This window comes from Durio zibethinus, chromosome 15, assembly GCF_047325235.1.
Source record: "Durio zibethinus cultivar Kanyao isolate XHJ-2024 chromosome 15, ASM4732523v1, whole genome shotgun sequence".
Taxonomy (NCBI): domain Eukaryota; kingdom Viridiplantae; phylum Streptophyta; class Magnoliopsida; order Malvales; family Malvaceae; genus Durio; species Durio zibethinus.
Window position 1 is genome coordinate 5,583,420 of NC_143176.1, and position 15,140 is coordinate 5,598,559.

The window sequence follows — 15,140 nt, forward strand, 5'->3', positions numbered from 1 at the left end:
ATTAATTTTTTTTAAAAATAATTATATTAATTTATATATTTTTTTATCGATTTGTGCATATTTTAAATTATCAAAATTTAATCATGAACATGTAAAAATAAAAAAAAATAGGACCAAAGCGGGAGGCAACGGACCAACGGTCTAAGACAAACATACGTTCTTATCTCCACCGTCACGATCGTGACGATAAATTTACCTGATTTAAAAATGTTGCAGTGCTCTATACGTCTCTGCAACAGACGAAACAATCACGTCAGCGTCTCTTAATCTCAATCCCTTACTTCGTTTAGTGTTCTCTTTTAAGATTTGAATTTTTTTTTCAAAAAAAAAAAAGCCCCGAGAAAGATGGAGAAACGAGCGGCAGTGGTGAGAGATGGCGACGGTTTGGTGATGGTGGTGGTGGGGGGTTTTCCTGATGATATGGATTACCAATCAGGATTCGGCAATCATTTCTCATCGGAGGCGATCGCCGGAGCTTTGCCACGCGGCCAAAACAGTCCTCTTATTTGCCCTTTTGGACTGTATGCTGAGCAGATTTCCGGCACTTCCTTTACTTCTCCTCGTAAGCTTAATCAACGCAGGTACTGTTAACTTTTTTTTTTGAATTTTTCAAAATTTTAAATAATTTATTTTAGTGATATAAATAAAAGCTAAGTTTTTCAAAAAAGAATTTGATTTTTTTTTCCGTGAATAGTTGGTTATATAGAATCAAACCATCGGTCACTCACGAGCCATTTCGGCCTCGTTCACCTACTCATAAGAAGCTTGTGAGTGAATTTGACCGGTCCAACACGGTTGCAAACCCTACTCAGCTCCGGTGGAAGCCTGTGGATATTCCCACTTCGCCGACAGATTTTATTGATGGTTTATACACTATATGTGGAGCTGGCAGCTCATTCCTTCGACATGGATATGCTATTCACATGTAATTGGTATTTTAGTAGTCATTTCACTTCTTATATGAATCTGGCATTTGCTGCTAATTTTTAACAGTGTTTTTTGCAATAAGCAACAATATTTACTTTATTATTTTACCTGTTGTCGAAGAATTATTAGAAAATTAAGTTTGGTATTTGTTTTATATTGTTGTTGTAGCGATCATAGGGTGACCTTTCACCAGATTTGTTCGGCTGACACCACCCTTTCTCTCTAAGTTATAAACTTGGTTGATAAGGAATCTCAAAAATCTTAATGTTGCATGATATTGCTGTTGATTTTGATATAAAAGGGGAAAAAGATGCTGAAAAAGAAGTGGACAGTATAATTTTTACTTCTAGCACTGTTTGCTGACCAGTTTTGGGGAGATAACTTAGAAACTGAAGTGTTTAGTATCATGTCTGATGTAAGGCTTGGGGCATTGTCAAGATGTCATTTGGAGTCCTGGCAAGATGATCTTAGGAGACTTGATTTTGGAGGAATTTAAGTTCTTGAGGTTTTAAAATTTGCAATTTGGCACAGCTCATAAATACTGTGCAGATTGGAATAGAATACTTCTCTGAATTGCAACTTTTCCATTAGGAAAACAGAAGTAGCGTGAGTTGCACTTATTTGTCATCTATATTTTGACTTGATTTGTTTTCTTGCTGCCAAAGATGTGGATGCAAGTAATAAGAAATGATATGAGGATTATGGAAGTAGATGAAACAATTGCTTTTGATAGAAATGGGTGGCATAAGAAGATTCAAAATTATGACCTAACATGATTCTTTTTTTGGCCTTTTATACATCCAACCCCAGAATTATAGGATATGAGGTTTAGTTTGTTGCTGTTGTATGTTTTCTTGCCGCCAAATTGTTTATGTGCTTGGTGGAGATGAGTTTCACCATCATGACTCTCTGTCTATCTGTCTATATAAGGTATTCAAAAACAACTTTTTGTTGCATTGATCCTTAGCTAGTAGACTTGGAGTCATGCTCAATTGTTTAGCTTAAATGTGTGAGTTAAAGAGGCAATAAAATTTTCTACACATGTAGGTACACTGCCAACAAATCAATGGACAATTGTGCCTTCTGCGATGCAGATGGTGATTTTTTGGTAGTTCCCCAGCAAGGAAGTAAGTTAAAATCCTTTTATCTGTGAATTCTTGGCCACTTTGGAACAAATTTTAATTGCATTATGTTGCATTTGTGGAGTCTGTCTCCTTTTTGGGTTTTCAATTTGAGTAGCTTTATTTTTTAAAATAAAAAGATTATAAAGTTATCATCATTATATTTCTGAACCTAAACAAAAAATAGTTAGTTTATAAGTCATTGTTGGTAGCTTGCATTTCATTTTGGTTATGAACACTTGTATTATTGAGAAAACTGGCACTATTGTTTAAGGTCTAGCCATGTGATGAGAATATATGTTTTTCTTTATTTTTTCTTATTCATTTATGAGCGAGTATTACATGACACTAGTGAACTTAAATTCTTTTTGACACAAGGGAATATGCTTATTTAAGAACTGCATTTCTGATTACAGGGCTATGGATCACTACTGAATGTGGAAGATTGGAGGTCTCTCCTGGTGAAATTGCTGTTTTACCTCAAGGATTTCGCTTTGTTGTAGATTTGCCTGATGGCCCATCACGTGGTTATGTCGCTGAGGTTTTTGGTACCCATTTTCAACTACCTGATCTTGGTCCGATAGGTACCTAATCTCTTGTTCAGATGTGGCCTGTGAGAGAATAAGCATAGTATTTTGTTGTTCTTGTATCATTAAGAATAAGCCACTTTATTGATCATGTTGGCATATGACTATAGGGTATGATTTTGATATTGTGTAGGTGCTAATGGCCTTGCTGCTTCAAGGGACTTCCTTGTTCCCACAGCCTGGTTTGAGGAGGGCCCCCGTCCAGGGTTTACTATTGTACAAAAGTTTGGAGGAGAGCTTTTCAACGCACAACAAGATTTTTCTCCTTTCAATGTAGTTGCCTGGCATGGTAATTATGTTCCATATAAGGTGGGTGTAATGGCTATAGTATTAATCTTCTTTATTTTGACAACATAGTTTGTAAATAGAGGCATTTATTAGACAGCCTTTTGTTTCTCCATGTATTGAGTTTGTTTCTCCATGTATTAAGTTGATCAGATAACAGTTCAAAGTTCAAACAAAAATAGTTAAAACTACAAGAATTTGATTATGACACATTTTGGGTGATCTGATTTAAATCAAAATCTTTGTTGCTTTCAGTATGACCTTAGCAAGTTCTGCCCTTACAATACTGTTTTAGTTGATCATGGGGATCCATCAATAAATACAGGTATATTAGTACATGGAATCTGTCTTCATGTATCACTTTTCCCCTAAAGACATTGTTTTTATTGTTCGATTGTGTTTGTATTTAATTATTTAAACTTGATTTGAGTGATGTCTTGCAGTTCTGACAGCACCAACTGATAAACCAGGTGTGGCATTGCTTGATTTTGTCATTTTCCCTCCACGATGGTTGGTCGCAGAACACACATTCCGACCTCCATATTACCATCGTAATTGCATGAGTGAATTTATGGGACTAATATATGGTGGATATGAGGTGAATTCCCATAATATTCTGGCTGTTTTTTTCTCTTGGTTGGTATAGTTTGACTATATAAGCTACCTTGTTTTCTTTATCCCTTTGCTAAGATGGAGAATATCCCTGGTTAAATGGCTACACAATATGGATAAGTCTTTAAGAAGTACGATTTTTTGCAATGCAGTTTTCATACAACTGTTGTGTCTTATTATTTGTAGTGGAACAGTGGTTGTACGGGATTGCATGGCACATCTGCATACTCAGAAGTAGCTCTTGCTCAAGCCTGGCAAGACTTTAATTCTTCTAATTTAAAATTTTGTATGATGTATTGGTTTCAGGCAAAAGCTGATGGGTTTCTGCCTGGTGGTGCTAGCCTTCACAGCTGCATGACTCCTCATGGTCCTGATACCAAAACATACGAGGTAAACATCTAGAGCACAACTTCAAGATTGCAAGTTTTTTTCCTTTATGCCTTTTTGTTCTTTGGTTTTATAATAAGTCGAGTGGCCAGAAAAAATTGAATTGTGTTACCATGAAATTTTGCAAAAATAACGTTGTTGGAATGGATAGGGCATCCGGGCTATGAATACAGAAAGCTAATTTTATTTGGGCTACTTTTTATTAGATTTTTACTTTCAAAAGATGTTCCTAAATTTTCTTTTCAAGAACATACAATTCCTTGCTTGTTAATTGGTTGACAAGCCCCTCTAGTCCTCTATTCTTCGAACTGCCTACTTTTGGATTACCTGTCTGTTTTGATAACTCTTCTGAGTTGTAGGCTACAATTGCACGTGGAAATGAGGCTGGACCCCAGAAGATCACTGATACCATGGCCTTTATGTTTGAATCATGTTTAATGCCTAGAACCTGTCCTTGGGCTCTCGATTCCCCCTTCAGGGATCGAGATTATTACCAGTGTTGGATAGGACTGAAATCCCATTTTTCATGTGAAAAAACAAATTGTAAAAGCACTGATTTGCAGAATGAACTCAAGGAGAATGAGTGTCAAAGCCACCATGGTTGATTTGGTCTTGAATTGTTAACCTTCGCCTCGGGCTCTTATCTAGTTGACTACCAAGTGTGAAACATAATAAGTAGAAGGCATATCGGCTTATGTGGTATGTTTGTCTTGGCTCAAAATCAATATATGAATGTACAAACTGTGTTTGCTACTGTATATGAAGAAATACACGTATATATACACATTTGATCACTGTCTTGAATCGTCCTCTCTCTTGTAAGCTGTGTGCAAGTGCAGGATCGTGCATGCCGGATACTGAGAATCAATGACATTGGCATCTCTTGTAACAGAACATATTTTCATCTGTAAACAAGGAGGATTTCAATTGTCTCAGGGAATACACAGTCCTAGTTTTAGAATGATGGAAAAGAGCACCGGTTAATGTTTTTATCCCTTTTTTACTGTGAATAAATTTCCTTTCTTTCGAGAATTCCCCAGTAATCATTCTTCTTCTTGTGGGGATTTTTTTAGTTTGCTGTAAATCATTAATGGTTTTGTATTTTCTGGGTTATAAATCTATTGATAAAGGTGTGGTTGATAGCTTTGCAGGTTTGATATAATAAACAACCTGACCAGAGCTATCATCCAAAAATCAATGAAAAAGACAGTACAAACAAGTGGACCAACACATTGCACTGAAAAAAAAATTTTAATTTAATTTTTCATAAATCCTGGCTGAGAAAAGATGATCCAAAATTGATTTTTATATGCTTTTGTTTTCTTGTGATAGTTTTCAACTTGTTCTTACTCAGATGAATTTGTTATTTCGTTGTCAATTTCTGAGATAGATGAGACCAGCGTTACAAGCCATACGATTAGTTTTGGAAATACTCCAATTTTACATCGGATTCTATAAAAAGCTATTATTACATAGGATATTGTGAGGAAACATTATGATATAAATATATATATTATTTATGTATTAAAATATGAACTTCAAAAGTATTAATAATAATCGATCTAAATATTTTTATAAATTTTTAAATTAATAAATTTATCTATAAATATATAATATTTATTAATTTATTTAAGTTTAATTTAAATCAATTAAAATTAAAAAGATTTTATGCAAAATTAAACTATTTAAAATTTTAAAATTTTAATTTTAAAAGAGTTAAAAATGATTGACTAAAATATTTTTAATAAATATTTTTATAAATTTTAATTTAAATAAACTTTTTATTATTAAACTTTTTTTTTTATAATTAGAGTAAAAAAAATATTAAAAATGATTGACTAAAATACTTTTAATGAAATTTTAATTTAAAAATATTAAAAGTTATCGATTAAAATATCATTAGTATTTTTTTTTTATAAATTTTAATTTAAATGATCTTTTTATTATTAGATTTTTTTATATAAGTATAATGATTTTTTATATCAAACAAAAATACAAATGGAATAAGATTATAGCTTAGTATGCATAGGAGTAAAATACTTATATAGAGTTTGTTTATTTAGTTGTTGTAAAAATAATTATATATGTAGTTTATATTGATAAATAAATTCATTAAAGATAATCATAATTAAGTCATTGGGGTATTTTTTTTTTCTATTTTATGCTTTTCAATTTTTGTTTTAATGTATTATCTATATATGTATATTAATGATTTTTATTAGTTATATGTTTTAAGAGCTGATCATTTAATTATTGATAACATAATTAAATTTTTTTAATCCTTTAAAATAATTTTTTAACATATCATTCTTACAGTTTAATTTGACCTATATAATTAATTTTTGTTTTGTATTGTTTTCCTCTAAAATTTAATAATTGTTATTATCATAAACAAAAACTAATATCAAATCAAATGTAAATTAATTGCATCACGTTCACCAACAATTAACACATGTGATTTATTTAACGTTTTAACTGCACTTTCCACTTATGGATTAGATGATTCAGGAGGTGACAAAACTATCAGTAGATCAAGATTGGGTCCTGTCAAATTGTCATTAGAATTGTTCATTTGCATCGAAATATTAATTGATTTAGTTTTTTCTCAAATTTTGTCTTAATATGCATGTATATATATGATTAATTTATATTTTAAAATTATTTAATCTTTCGCAATTATATTGAATTACTCACTTTTTTTGTCATCCATATAATCAAATGACCTAACGTGAATTATTGTAAGTAAAAAACTATAAGGTGAAGTAAAATTAATTAGTTTTTGCAATTGTTTTAAAAGTGTGACAAAATTTATCGAAACTATCTTTTAAATATGTTTATGTCAAAATTACATTTATTTATGAAAGTTTACATTGTTAATGGTGAAAATGAAATCATTATAAATTGTATAGGTATTGCATAACAAATTTGTTATTCTCAAAATTGAAATTTTCTTAAGAAAGCATGATAATTTCTAAGGTAAGGAATTTAATTTAATTTATTTTATATTTTAAAATTATGTATGTTAATATTGTTATTTAATAAAAATTTATGTACAATAAAATTTTTTAAATAAAAAAAAAATTAAGTTTTCAATTGATAGAACATATAATTGCATTCAATTGATGGAAGCATTAACGAAAAATTATTCTAAGCAAAAAAATGAGACAAAAAATTAATTAGTTATGCATAACTTTATTTTCTTAATACAACAAAGAAGGTTAGTGTTATATGATATTTCAATGAAAATATACAAATGTATGGATTTTAAATTTTTTAAAAAACTAATATGAAACTCTTTTATTTGAAAAAACATTGTATACTAATTTATTTTCTCTTTTATATTAGTTGAAAAATATTCACTATTGTATCAAAAATTTTAAAGTTGCTATATTAAGTAATAATTGTTCAAAAGAATTGAAATTCATCAAATTAATTATCATTTTATATCTAAAATAAATTTATAAATTATAATTTAACTAAACTTAAAAGTAATTTAAAAGTATTCATTATCAAAATTCATATGATAAATCTTTATTAATTGTGCATTTAATATTTCAATCATTTTGAATTTTGATTTTTTATAATTTTAAGTTGAATTTTAAATTTACAAGCAGTGAATAATTAGGTTGAGTCAAGTTTTATCATCTAATTTTATAAATAATATACTCAATTATTTACTTATGCACTTGAGTAAATTTGACTCAAAAATTGATGCATGTTTCTCTTTGTTTAAAAAGCTAGATTCAAATTGTCTTAAATTCAAATAAAAAAAATTATTCTTAATTACTTATAATTGCAATTTCACTTTATAAATACTTTTAAAATTAATTAATTAATTTAACCACAAAGACAATGAAAATAAAATATTGAATATGAATGAAAAAAAGCTTCAATAAAAAATTTTTAAATTATTACAGAAGATTAATAACTAATATTTGATTTTGATTGGATTATTATTTTAATTCGAATTTTGATTATGTTCTATCATTTCAGGTTTTAAATAACTACTAAGTTATTAACTTTTTAAAATCAATTGAAATTGAGTTTAAGTTAGTTCATTTTTATAATTATGTATAACATATTATTTTTAATTAAATTAAAATTTAAAATGAGTAAAAATTTTATTTATACTCAATTTGAATTTTAAATTGTTTTAAATATGAGTTAATTAATCCAAGTTATTTTAGTAATATTTTTACGACACTAGTAATGAATTTCAAAATAGACACAATACAATAAAATTTTAAGTGTAAAAGTGATAAAAATATTAATAATAATTAAAAAAAATCCTTATATGTAAGTTTTGTAGAGATTAAAAAATATTTCTTTTTTAAGGATTTTGAAATTCATATTGTAGAAATATTAATCTAGATCAACAAGTTTATAATAATTTATTTGTTAATCAAATTGCTATTTATATGGATTGAGAAAAAGAATTCAAATATTTCATTTGAAAGAGAACATATCATAGTTTAAACTTATTCATAAAGACAACGTAGAGTTAAATATTATTTACGTTGTTATGATCCCTTATAATATTCTTTACTCTTTTCAAATGAAGAATTTGATTGACACCAAAATATCAAAAAAGTCGTTTTGAATTATCGTAAGAATAAAGTAACAATTAAAAATATACTATCTTTTATTTAGTAGGAGAAATTTTTTATGGAGAATGTGAAATATTCTTTAATCTTTCTAAACGGAGAAGTTGATTGGCATCAAAATATTAAAACATTAATTTTAAATAATGTAATAAGAATGAAATAACAATTAAAAATATATCATCTTGTTGTTTAGCAAAAGAAATTTTTTATAGAGAATGAGAAGATGTTATTGTGAATTTAATATTTTTGAAATTGTCGTTTGTTTAATTTTTATAAATTTTATTTAGTAAATTCATTTTCATTACTTTTATTATATATATAACAAATTTTTTATCCAAATTTATATACTTAAGACTTAAAACATAAAACCAAGTTTATTACTTCTATTGATGATAGAATACTTCGAAATTTTCAATCTTTTATAAGCAATTTACTTCACTAACATATATGAAAACAAATACACTAATAATTCAATCAAATCATCAATAAAACTTATATTAATATGTATTATTTTACCATGAACTAAAAAATGTGAAAAATATTTTAGAAATATTGACTTAATATATTTTATATATTTATTGAATTTAGTTTTAATACTTACATTGGTATAAAAAACTATGATTTTACCTTATCATTATATGTTAAATTACAAATAGTAAATTTTGAGCATTTACTCATATTTTTCAAGTCATGTAAATTTGAACTTTTTTTTTTACCTTAAAAATTATATCATCTAGCATAAATTGTGATTACTTTCTTTTTGGATATATATAAATAAATGATAACATATTAGTAAATAATTAATAACTCAGTAACTAATCATTGAAAAAAATATAATGATATAACTTAGTAGTAATTATCGATAAGTTAATAGTAAATTAGTAATAACTTAATAGTAAATGAATGATAATTTAATAGTAAAATTGATAACTTTCTAATAAATAAGTAATAATATAATAATATATGCATAAAACCTTAATACTAAATCAATTATAATATAATTGTAATGCATAATAACATAATATTAAATCAAAGATAACTTAACAAAACAAAAGTGATAACTTAATAGTTAATTATTGATAACTGAGCAAATAAATCAATGATAACTTAATAGTAAATTAGTAATAATTTAATAGTAATTAATTGACAATAGTAAATTATAAATAGCTTAATAATAAACAAATAATAAATTAATACTAAATAATTGATAATTTAATAGGTAATCATTGAAAACTTAAAAGTAAATCAGTATAACTTAATAGTAAATCATCGATAACATAATAGTTAATTAGTGATAACTTAATAATAAATTGTACATAATTTAATATAAATATGTAATAACTTAGTAACGAATTATAGATAATTTAGTAATAAATCGGTAATATTTTGTAGTAAATAATAAAAAATAGTAAATAATAATAACATAATAGTAAATATATAAAAATATAATAGTAAATCATTAATAATTTAATAGTAAATTAATAAGTTAGCAGTAAATCACTAATAACATAATAGTAAATTATTAATAACTTAATTATAAATCAATGATAATTTAATAGTAAATTAATTAATCACTAATTTAGTGGTAAATCATCAACAATTTAATAGAAATTATTTGTAACTTAATGATAAGTCATTCATAATTTAATGGCAAATCATTCATAAATTAGAAGTAAATTATTAATAATTTAGCAATAAATTATTGATAACTTAATAATAAATAACTGATAACTTAATTGTCAATTATTAATAACTTTTTTTATACTTAAATTGCTAAGGATTGAACCTTGGTTATTAACAGAGGTGAAGTCAAAACTTTTACTTTGAGGACTAAGGTAAATCTATCATTAACCTATTCAATAAAAAAATAGCAAAAAATTTTTTAAAAATTGAATAAAACAATAATGTTATATAAAAAAAGATTATCTCATATATTATTAGTAGATTTTTAAAATTTTATGTTTCATAGTTATAAATGGATAATAATATATTAGCAAATAAATGATAGGTAAATAAAAAACAAGTGATACTTTAGTAGTTAATCATTGATAATTTAATACTAAATCAATGATAACTTAATAGTAAATTATTTTTACTTTATTAGTAATTAATTGATAAACTTAGTAGTAAATCATAAATAACTTAATAGTAAATCAACGATAATTTAATAGTTAATTATTAGAAATTTAAAAGTAAATTAATATAACTTAGTAGTAGTTAATCATTAATAACTTAATAGTTAATTAACTTAATAGTAAATTATGGATAATTTAATATAAATTAGTGGTAACTTTATAATGAATCATGCTTAATTTAGTAACAAATCTAAAATGATTTTTTAGTAAATAATTGAAAACTAAGTAGTAAATTAATAATAACATAATAGTAAATGCATAATAACATAATAGTGAATAATTGATAATTTGGATATAAATTATTGATAACTTAATGTTAAATCACTAATAACTTAGTTGTAAATCTATGACAATTTAGTAGTAAATTAGTTAATCAGTGATAACTTTGTAGTAAATCATCGATAAATTAATAGTAAATTTGTTTTAACTTTATAATAAATCATTAATAATATAGTAGTAAATTATCAATAATTTAGTAGTAAATCATTCATAATTTAATAATAAATCACTAATAAATTAGTAGTAAATCAATGCTAATTTAGTACTAAATCATTAATAATTTAGTTGTATATAACTGATAATTTAATAGTAAATCGTTGATAATATAATAGTAAATTAATGATAATTTAATTGTCAATCATTGATAAATTTTTTTTATATACTTAAAGTTGTTAAGAATTAAACTTTGGTTACTAACATAAACTAAGTTAGAAATTTCATCTTGAGAGAGTAGAATAAACTTATTATGAGCCGATTCAATAAAAAATTTATTGAAAAAATTTTAAATTTGAAGGAAATAACAATGTTATTATATAAAAAAAATTATCTTATATTAGAATTGAACTCACATTTTTTTACGGGAATCCATTATTAAATATTTGATAACACAAATTTTATCAATGATTACTAAATATAAATCATAAGTTATTAGAAGGTTATTTACTAAAATTATATTAAGAAATACCAAAATTTTATCAATGATTACCAAAATTACATCATAAATTACCAAACTAATATTGAATGTTACTAAAATTGTATCGAATGTTATCGAAATTTTATCAAAAATTATGAAAATTAAAACTATATCAAAAGTTATCAAAATTTACTTATATTATACCAAAATCAAAATTAAATTATTAATATTTATTATTATTATCATAGTCTCAAAAAATTTTATAAAATGAATTTTTAAAGATAAGAATTATACATATGTCACACATGTATTAAAAACTAATATATATATATATATCTAAATTCATATTTACGAGATACATTGACAAAATATCTCGAAAGTATCTCTTTGTTTCTATTACATCCACCAAAAAATGCTGTGTAATTCATTGCAAACAGTAAAAGGAAACAGCTAATTTCTTTTGAGGTTTCTATTACTTTAAGAAAGATGCAGAAATTAAATAGTAGCACTTGCAGGTGTAAAACCCATCTCCTAGAATTCGGGGCTAGTTGGTCCCAATGGTTCACTTCAACCACTCTCATAGGAGTTGAAGTGTTGGGTTTGAGCCTCAACTCTTACAAAAGCCTTCATCTATCCTCTTCAAAGCTTTGCCTACCAAAAATAGAAGAATAAGAGAAACCTTTTTCCATGTAAATTATGAACTATGCCTTCAATTAGGACATAACTTTTGCCAAAAAATCTTTGCCCCTATATGGCATTGGAATTTAAAGTTTTCTTTTAACAAAATTAATTTAAAAATATATAAAAATATAACGTAGTTATGTTGGACACATACTTGTATCTGACCTCATGACCTAATCCATGTAAGACAAACATATATCACCAACTTCAATAAATTCTTTTCCAAGAAGAATGACTTGATATTTCCATTGTTCAAAGAACTCGAACAACCCTTGATTCTATACCTATCTACGATCTAACTGGCCAAGTCCTAATATAGTATTGCTTAAGGTTTTTACCTAATTTCTAAGTTTGAACTAGTGCTACAATGTTATTGAGTATTGACTTAGTCAAAATCTTTGAAAATTTTTGGGTTTCTGTCATAGAGAAGTTCATTTCAAAACTAAGTCTATAAGTCCAGCTCCAGGTTGCTTCCTTGGCCTGCACTCTGGCCAATGATTTTTTAGTATGTAGGGTCCTTCAAGTCATAGATGAAGCCAAAGTCCAAAAGTTGAGGGACCAAAATAAAAATGAATTTATCTTTAGTCAGTCAAATATATCCTTAAATAGCAGAAAAGGTTGGAAGGCCGATATGGCCCATCCCAGAAATAAAATAGTTACGTATGGTAATTTAAAATATAATAAAATAATATAACTGTATTTAGATCCAAACTTTACTGATAACGTGTCAAAAAAAATTGCATACCTATACCAATCACAAATTGATTCAACTGATAAAATCATCAGCCCCAACATAATTGTTTTTGGATACGAATTTTATTATTCACAAATTAATTCAATTGATAAAATCGTCAATCCAATATAATTGTTTGTCGATTCGAATTTTAACAATTATAAATTGACTCTATTGATAAGACCGTCAATCCGATCATAACTGTTTTTGATTCAAACTTTACCGATGACATGTCGTGATCTATCAATCCCTAGCTTGCATGCCCTGCAATGAAAAAGTTGGAAAAAAAAAAAAAACTGGAAGAATATAAAAGGTATAAAATCACAAGGCTAGACTGCAACTGCGAATGGAAGTAATTGTAACTGTACAAAAGTGGTCACCACCTCTAACTTTTCCTTTTTCTTTTTTCTTTTCTTTATGGTAACGTGGATACGCGTATTCTTTTTGGGGTTTTTTTTATTATGATCTGAAAGGAACAGGTAGGCCCTCATTTTCCTCCTTCCACGTGCAATAATGCTTTCTTTGCATCCAATTTCACCAGTCGTTTCTCTTTCCCTCTGCCTTCCTTTTCTGTACGGCACATGAAGAATTTTTAGGATCCCATCATTTCTGTTATTTGTGTTAGTCATGGTTTGATTTGCACATGCAAATCCATTTTTATCAATGCAAGGAATATTGGTTTTTGTTTATACTACATGATTGCTTAGAAAAGCTTGACAATGATGCCATTTTTTTCCTGCCTTTGAACGTGACAATGACTGTTTTTTTGCCTGTAAAGTCCTCTCTAAGTTACTCCTTTTTTTTTTCTTTGTGTGTGTGTGCTTTTTTAAACTTATATACGATGGGTTAAAAGGTTTGACAATGATGCCAATTTTTCCTTATGCCTAGATTAAAACATGACAATATTGACTGATTTTTGCTGTTAAAATAATTCTTCTCCTAAGTTATTTTTTTTTTTCCATTTTACCTAAAATTAAAAGGTTACTAAAGACATTCCAAAATTGAAACGATTTATATCCAAATTTATCAAAATCTAAAATATTTTAAATATGAAATGATTTGATTTTTTTATTAAAAATTGATTTGATTCGAATATAAAATAATCTGATTCGAAATAATTTAACTCAAACCTAATCTAACTTACTTATTTTTTATCTCTACAAACAATGTATATGAAATAATGTACTTTTAGGATCATTTAAAAAAAATAAGTTCAAGTAAAATCTAAAAACGCCCCTTACCATATTAAAAAATCAATCAAGCCTTCTAGTTAATTCTCTAGTTGCAATAATGTTAGAAGGTGCGTTTAACTTAAATCTTGCAACAGTATGTAGCATCTGAGAGAAGCCAGCTGGGTCCTATCTTTGAGTTACAATTTTAATTGCTAATAAAAAAGAAAGTATGATTATGTACTTAATTAATGAGATCAAAGTGGTCAAGTTGGTGAATTTACAAGTACAAATAATTATAGACAAACTTTTACTTGACAGAGTGGTACCGAGCATGCCTATTGCTAAATTTTTCAACTAATCATGATTAGTGTCTGTTAATTCTTTTTTATTAGAAAAAACCAACATAAATGCCACCATGTATGATGGAAGGTACAAAGAAACTTGAGAAAGAGAGAGAGAAAGAGAGATGGAAAAAAAAATAAAGGGTCACATTACCCTCCATGTGAGTCAGATTTCGGGGCAAAGCAAGGAAATGGGTGGGCTCTTGCAAACAGTTCACATGGGAAGGGGAAGGGCATGATTCTTACAAGTTACCTTTCTTTCACAGCTCATCCATACCCCAAAATCCTACATTTTCCCACTATAAACAACACTATATGTTATATCTTTATATTCTCCCATTAGATTTTCTTCCCCATTTCAACAAAATAACCTGTACCCAAGTTGCCACATATTGATTTATAGGTGCATGCATTTACATGTGAAGAGATAAATGGAATAATTAATAATCTTTTACTTAAAAACCCTTTTAATTCTTTTTTATATTGTTAGCTTTTATGAATTTTTTTAATTTAAAATTTAACTTAATTGATTCATATAATTATTTTTTATACTTATAATTTTTTTATCTATTTTCGAATTGAAACCTTCTTCTAACAAAAAAAAATTAATTTTCTTGTTTAAAAATAACCAATGAAAATCAA

At 26.5% G+C, this 15,140-nt stretch overlaps 1 protein-coding gene across 4 annotated transcripts; it reads left to right on the plus strand.

The window, feature by feature from the left end:
* The first annotated feature begins 188 nt into the window (after positions 1-188).
* LOC111301703 (homogentisate 1,2-dioxygenase) lies at positions 189-4,713 on the plus strand. Of its 4 annotated transcripts, none has more exons than XM_022897574.2 (9): positions 189-581; positions 695-925; positions 1,975-2,054; positions 2,465-2,632; positions 2,769-2,944; positions 3,176-3,245; positions 3,364-3,518; positions 3,839-3,922; positions 4,279-4,713. In XM_022897574.2, exons 1-9 carry the CDS (start codon positions 346-348, stop codon positions 4,522-4,524), a joined length of 1,446 nt encoding a protein of 481 aa, XP_022753309.1. In that variant the 5' UTR covers positions 189-345; the 3' UTR covers positions 4,525-4,713. The 4 variants fall into 4 exon arrangements, with proteins under 4 accessions (XP_022753309.1, XP_022753310.1, XP_022753311.1 ...); XM_022897575.2 differs by having other exon boundaries at positions 241-581; positions 3,391-3,518; XM_022897577.2 differs by lacking the exon at positions 695-925 and having other exon boundaries at positions 244-581.
* The last annotated feature ends 10,427 nt before the right edge of the window (positions 4,714-15,140 follow it).

Coding starts and splice junctions, on each gene's coding strand:
- LOC111301703 (XM_022897574.2), top strand. CDS start 346: ATGGAGAAACGAGCGGCAGTGGTGAGAGATGGCGACGGTTTGGTGATG. Junction 2,055..2,464: donor GGTAGTTCCCCAGCAAGGAA/GTAAGTTAAAAT, acceptor TTCTGATTACAG/GGCTATGGATCACTACTGAA. Junction 3,246..3,363: donor GGATCCATCAATAAATACAG/GTATATTAGTAC, acceptor GATGTCTTGCAG/TTCTGACAGCACCAACTGAT.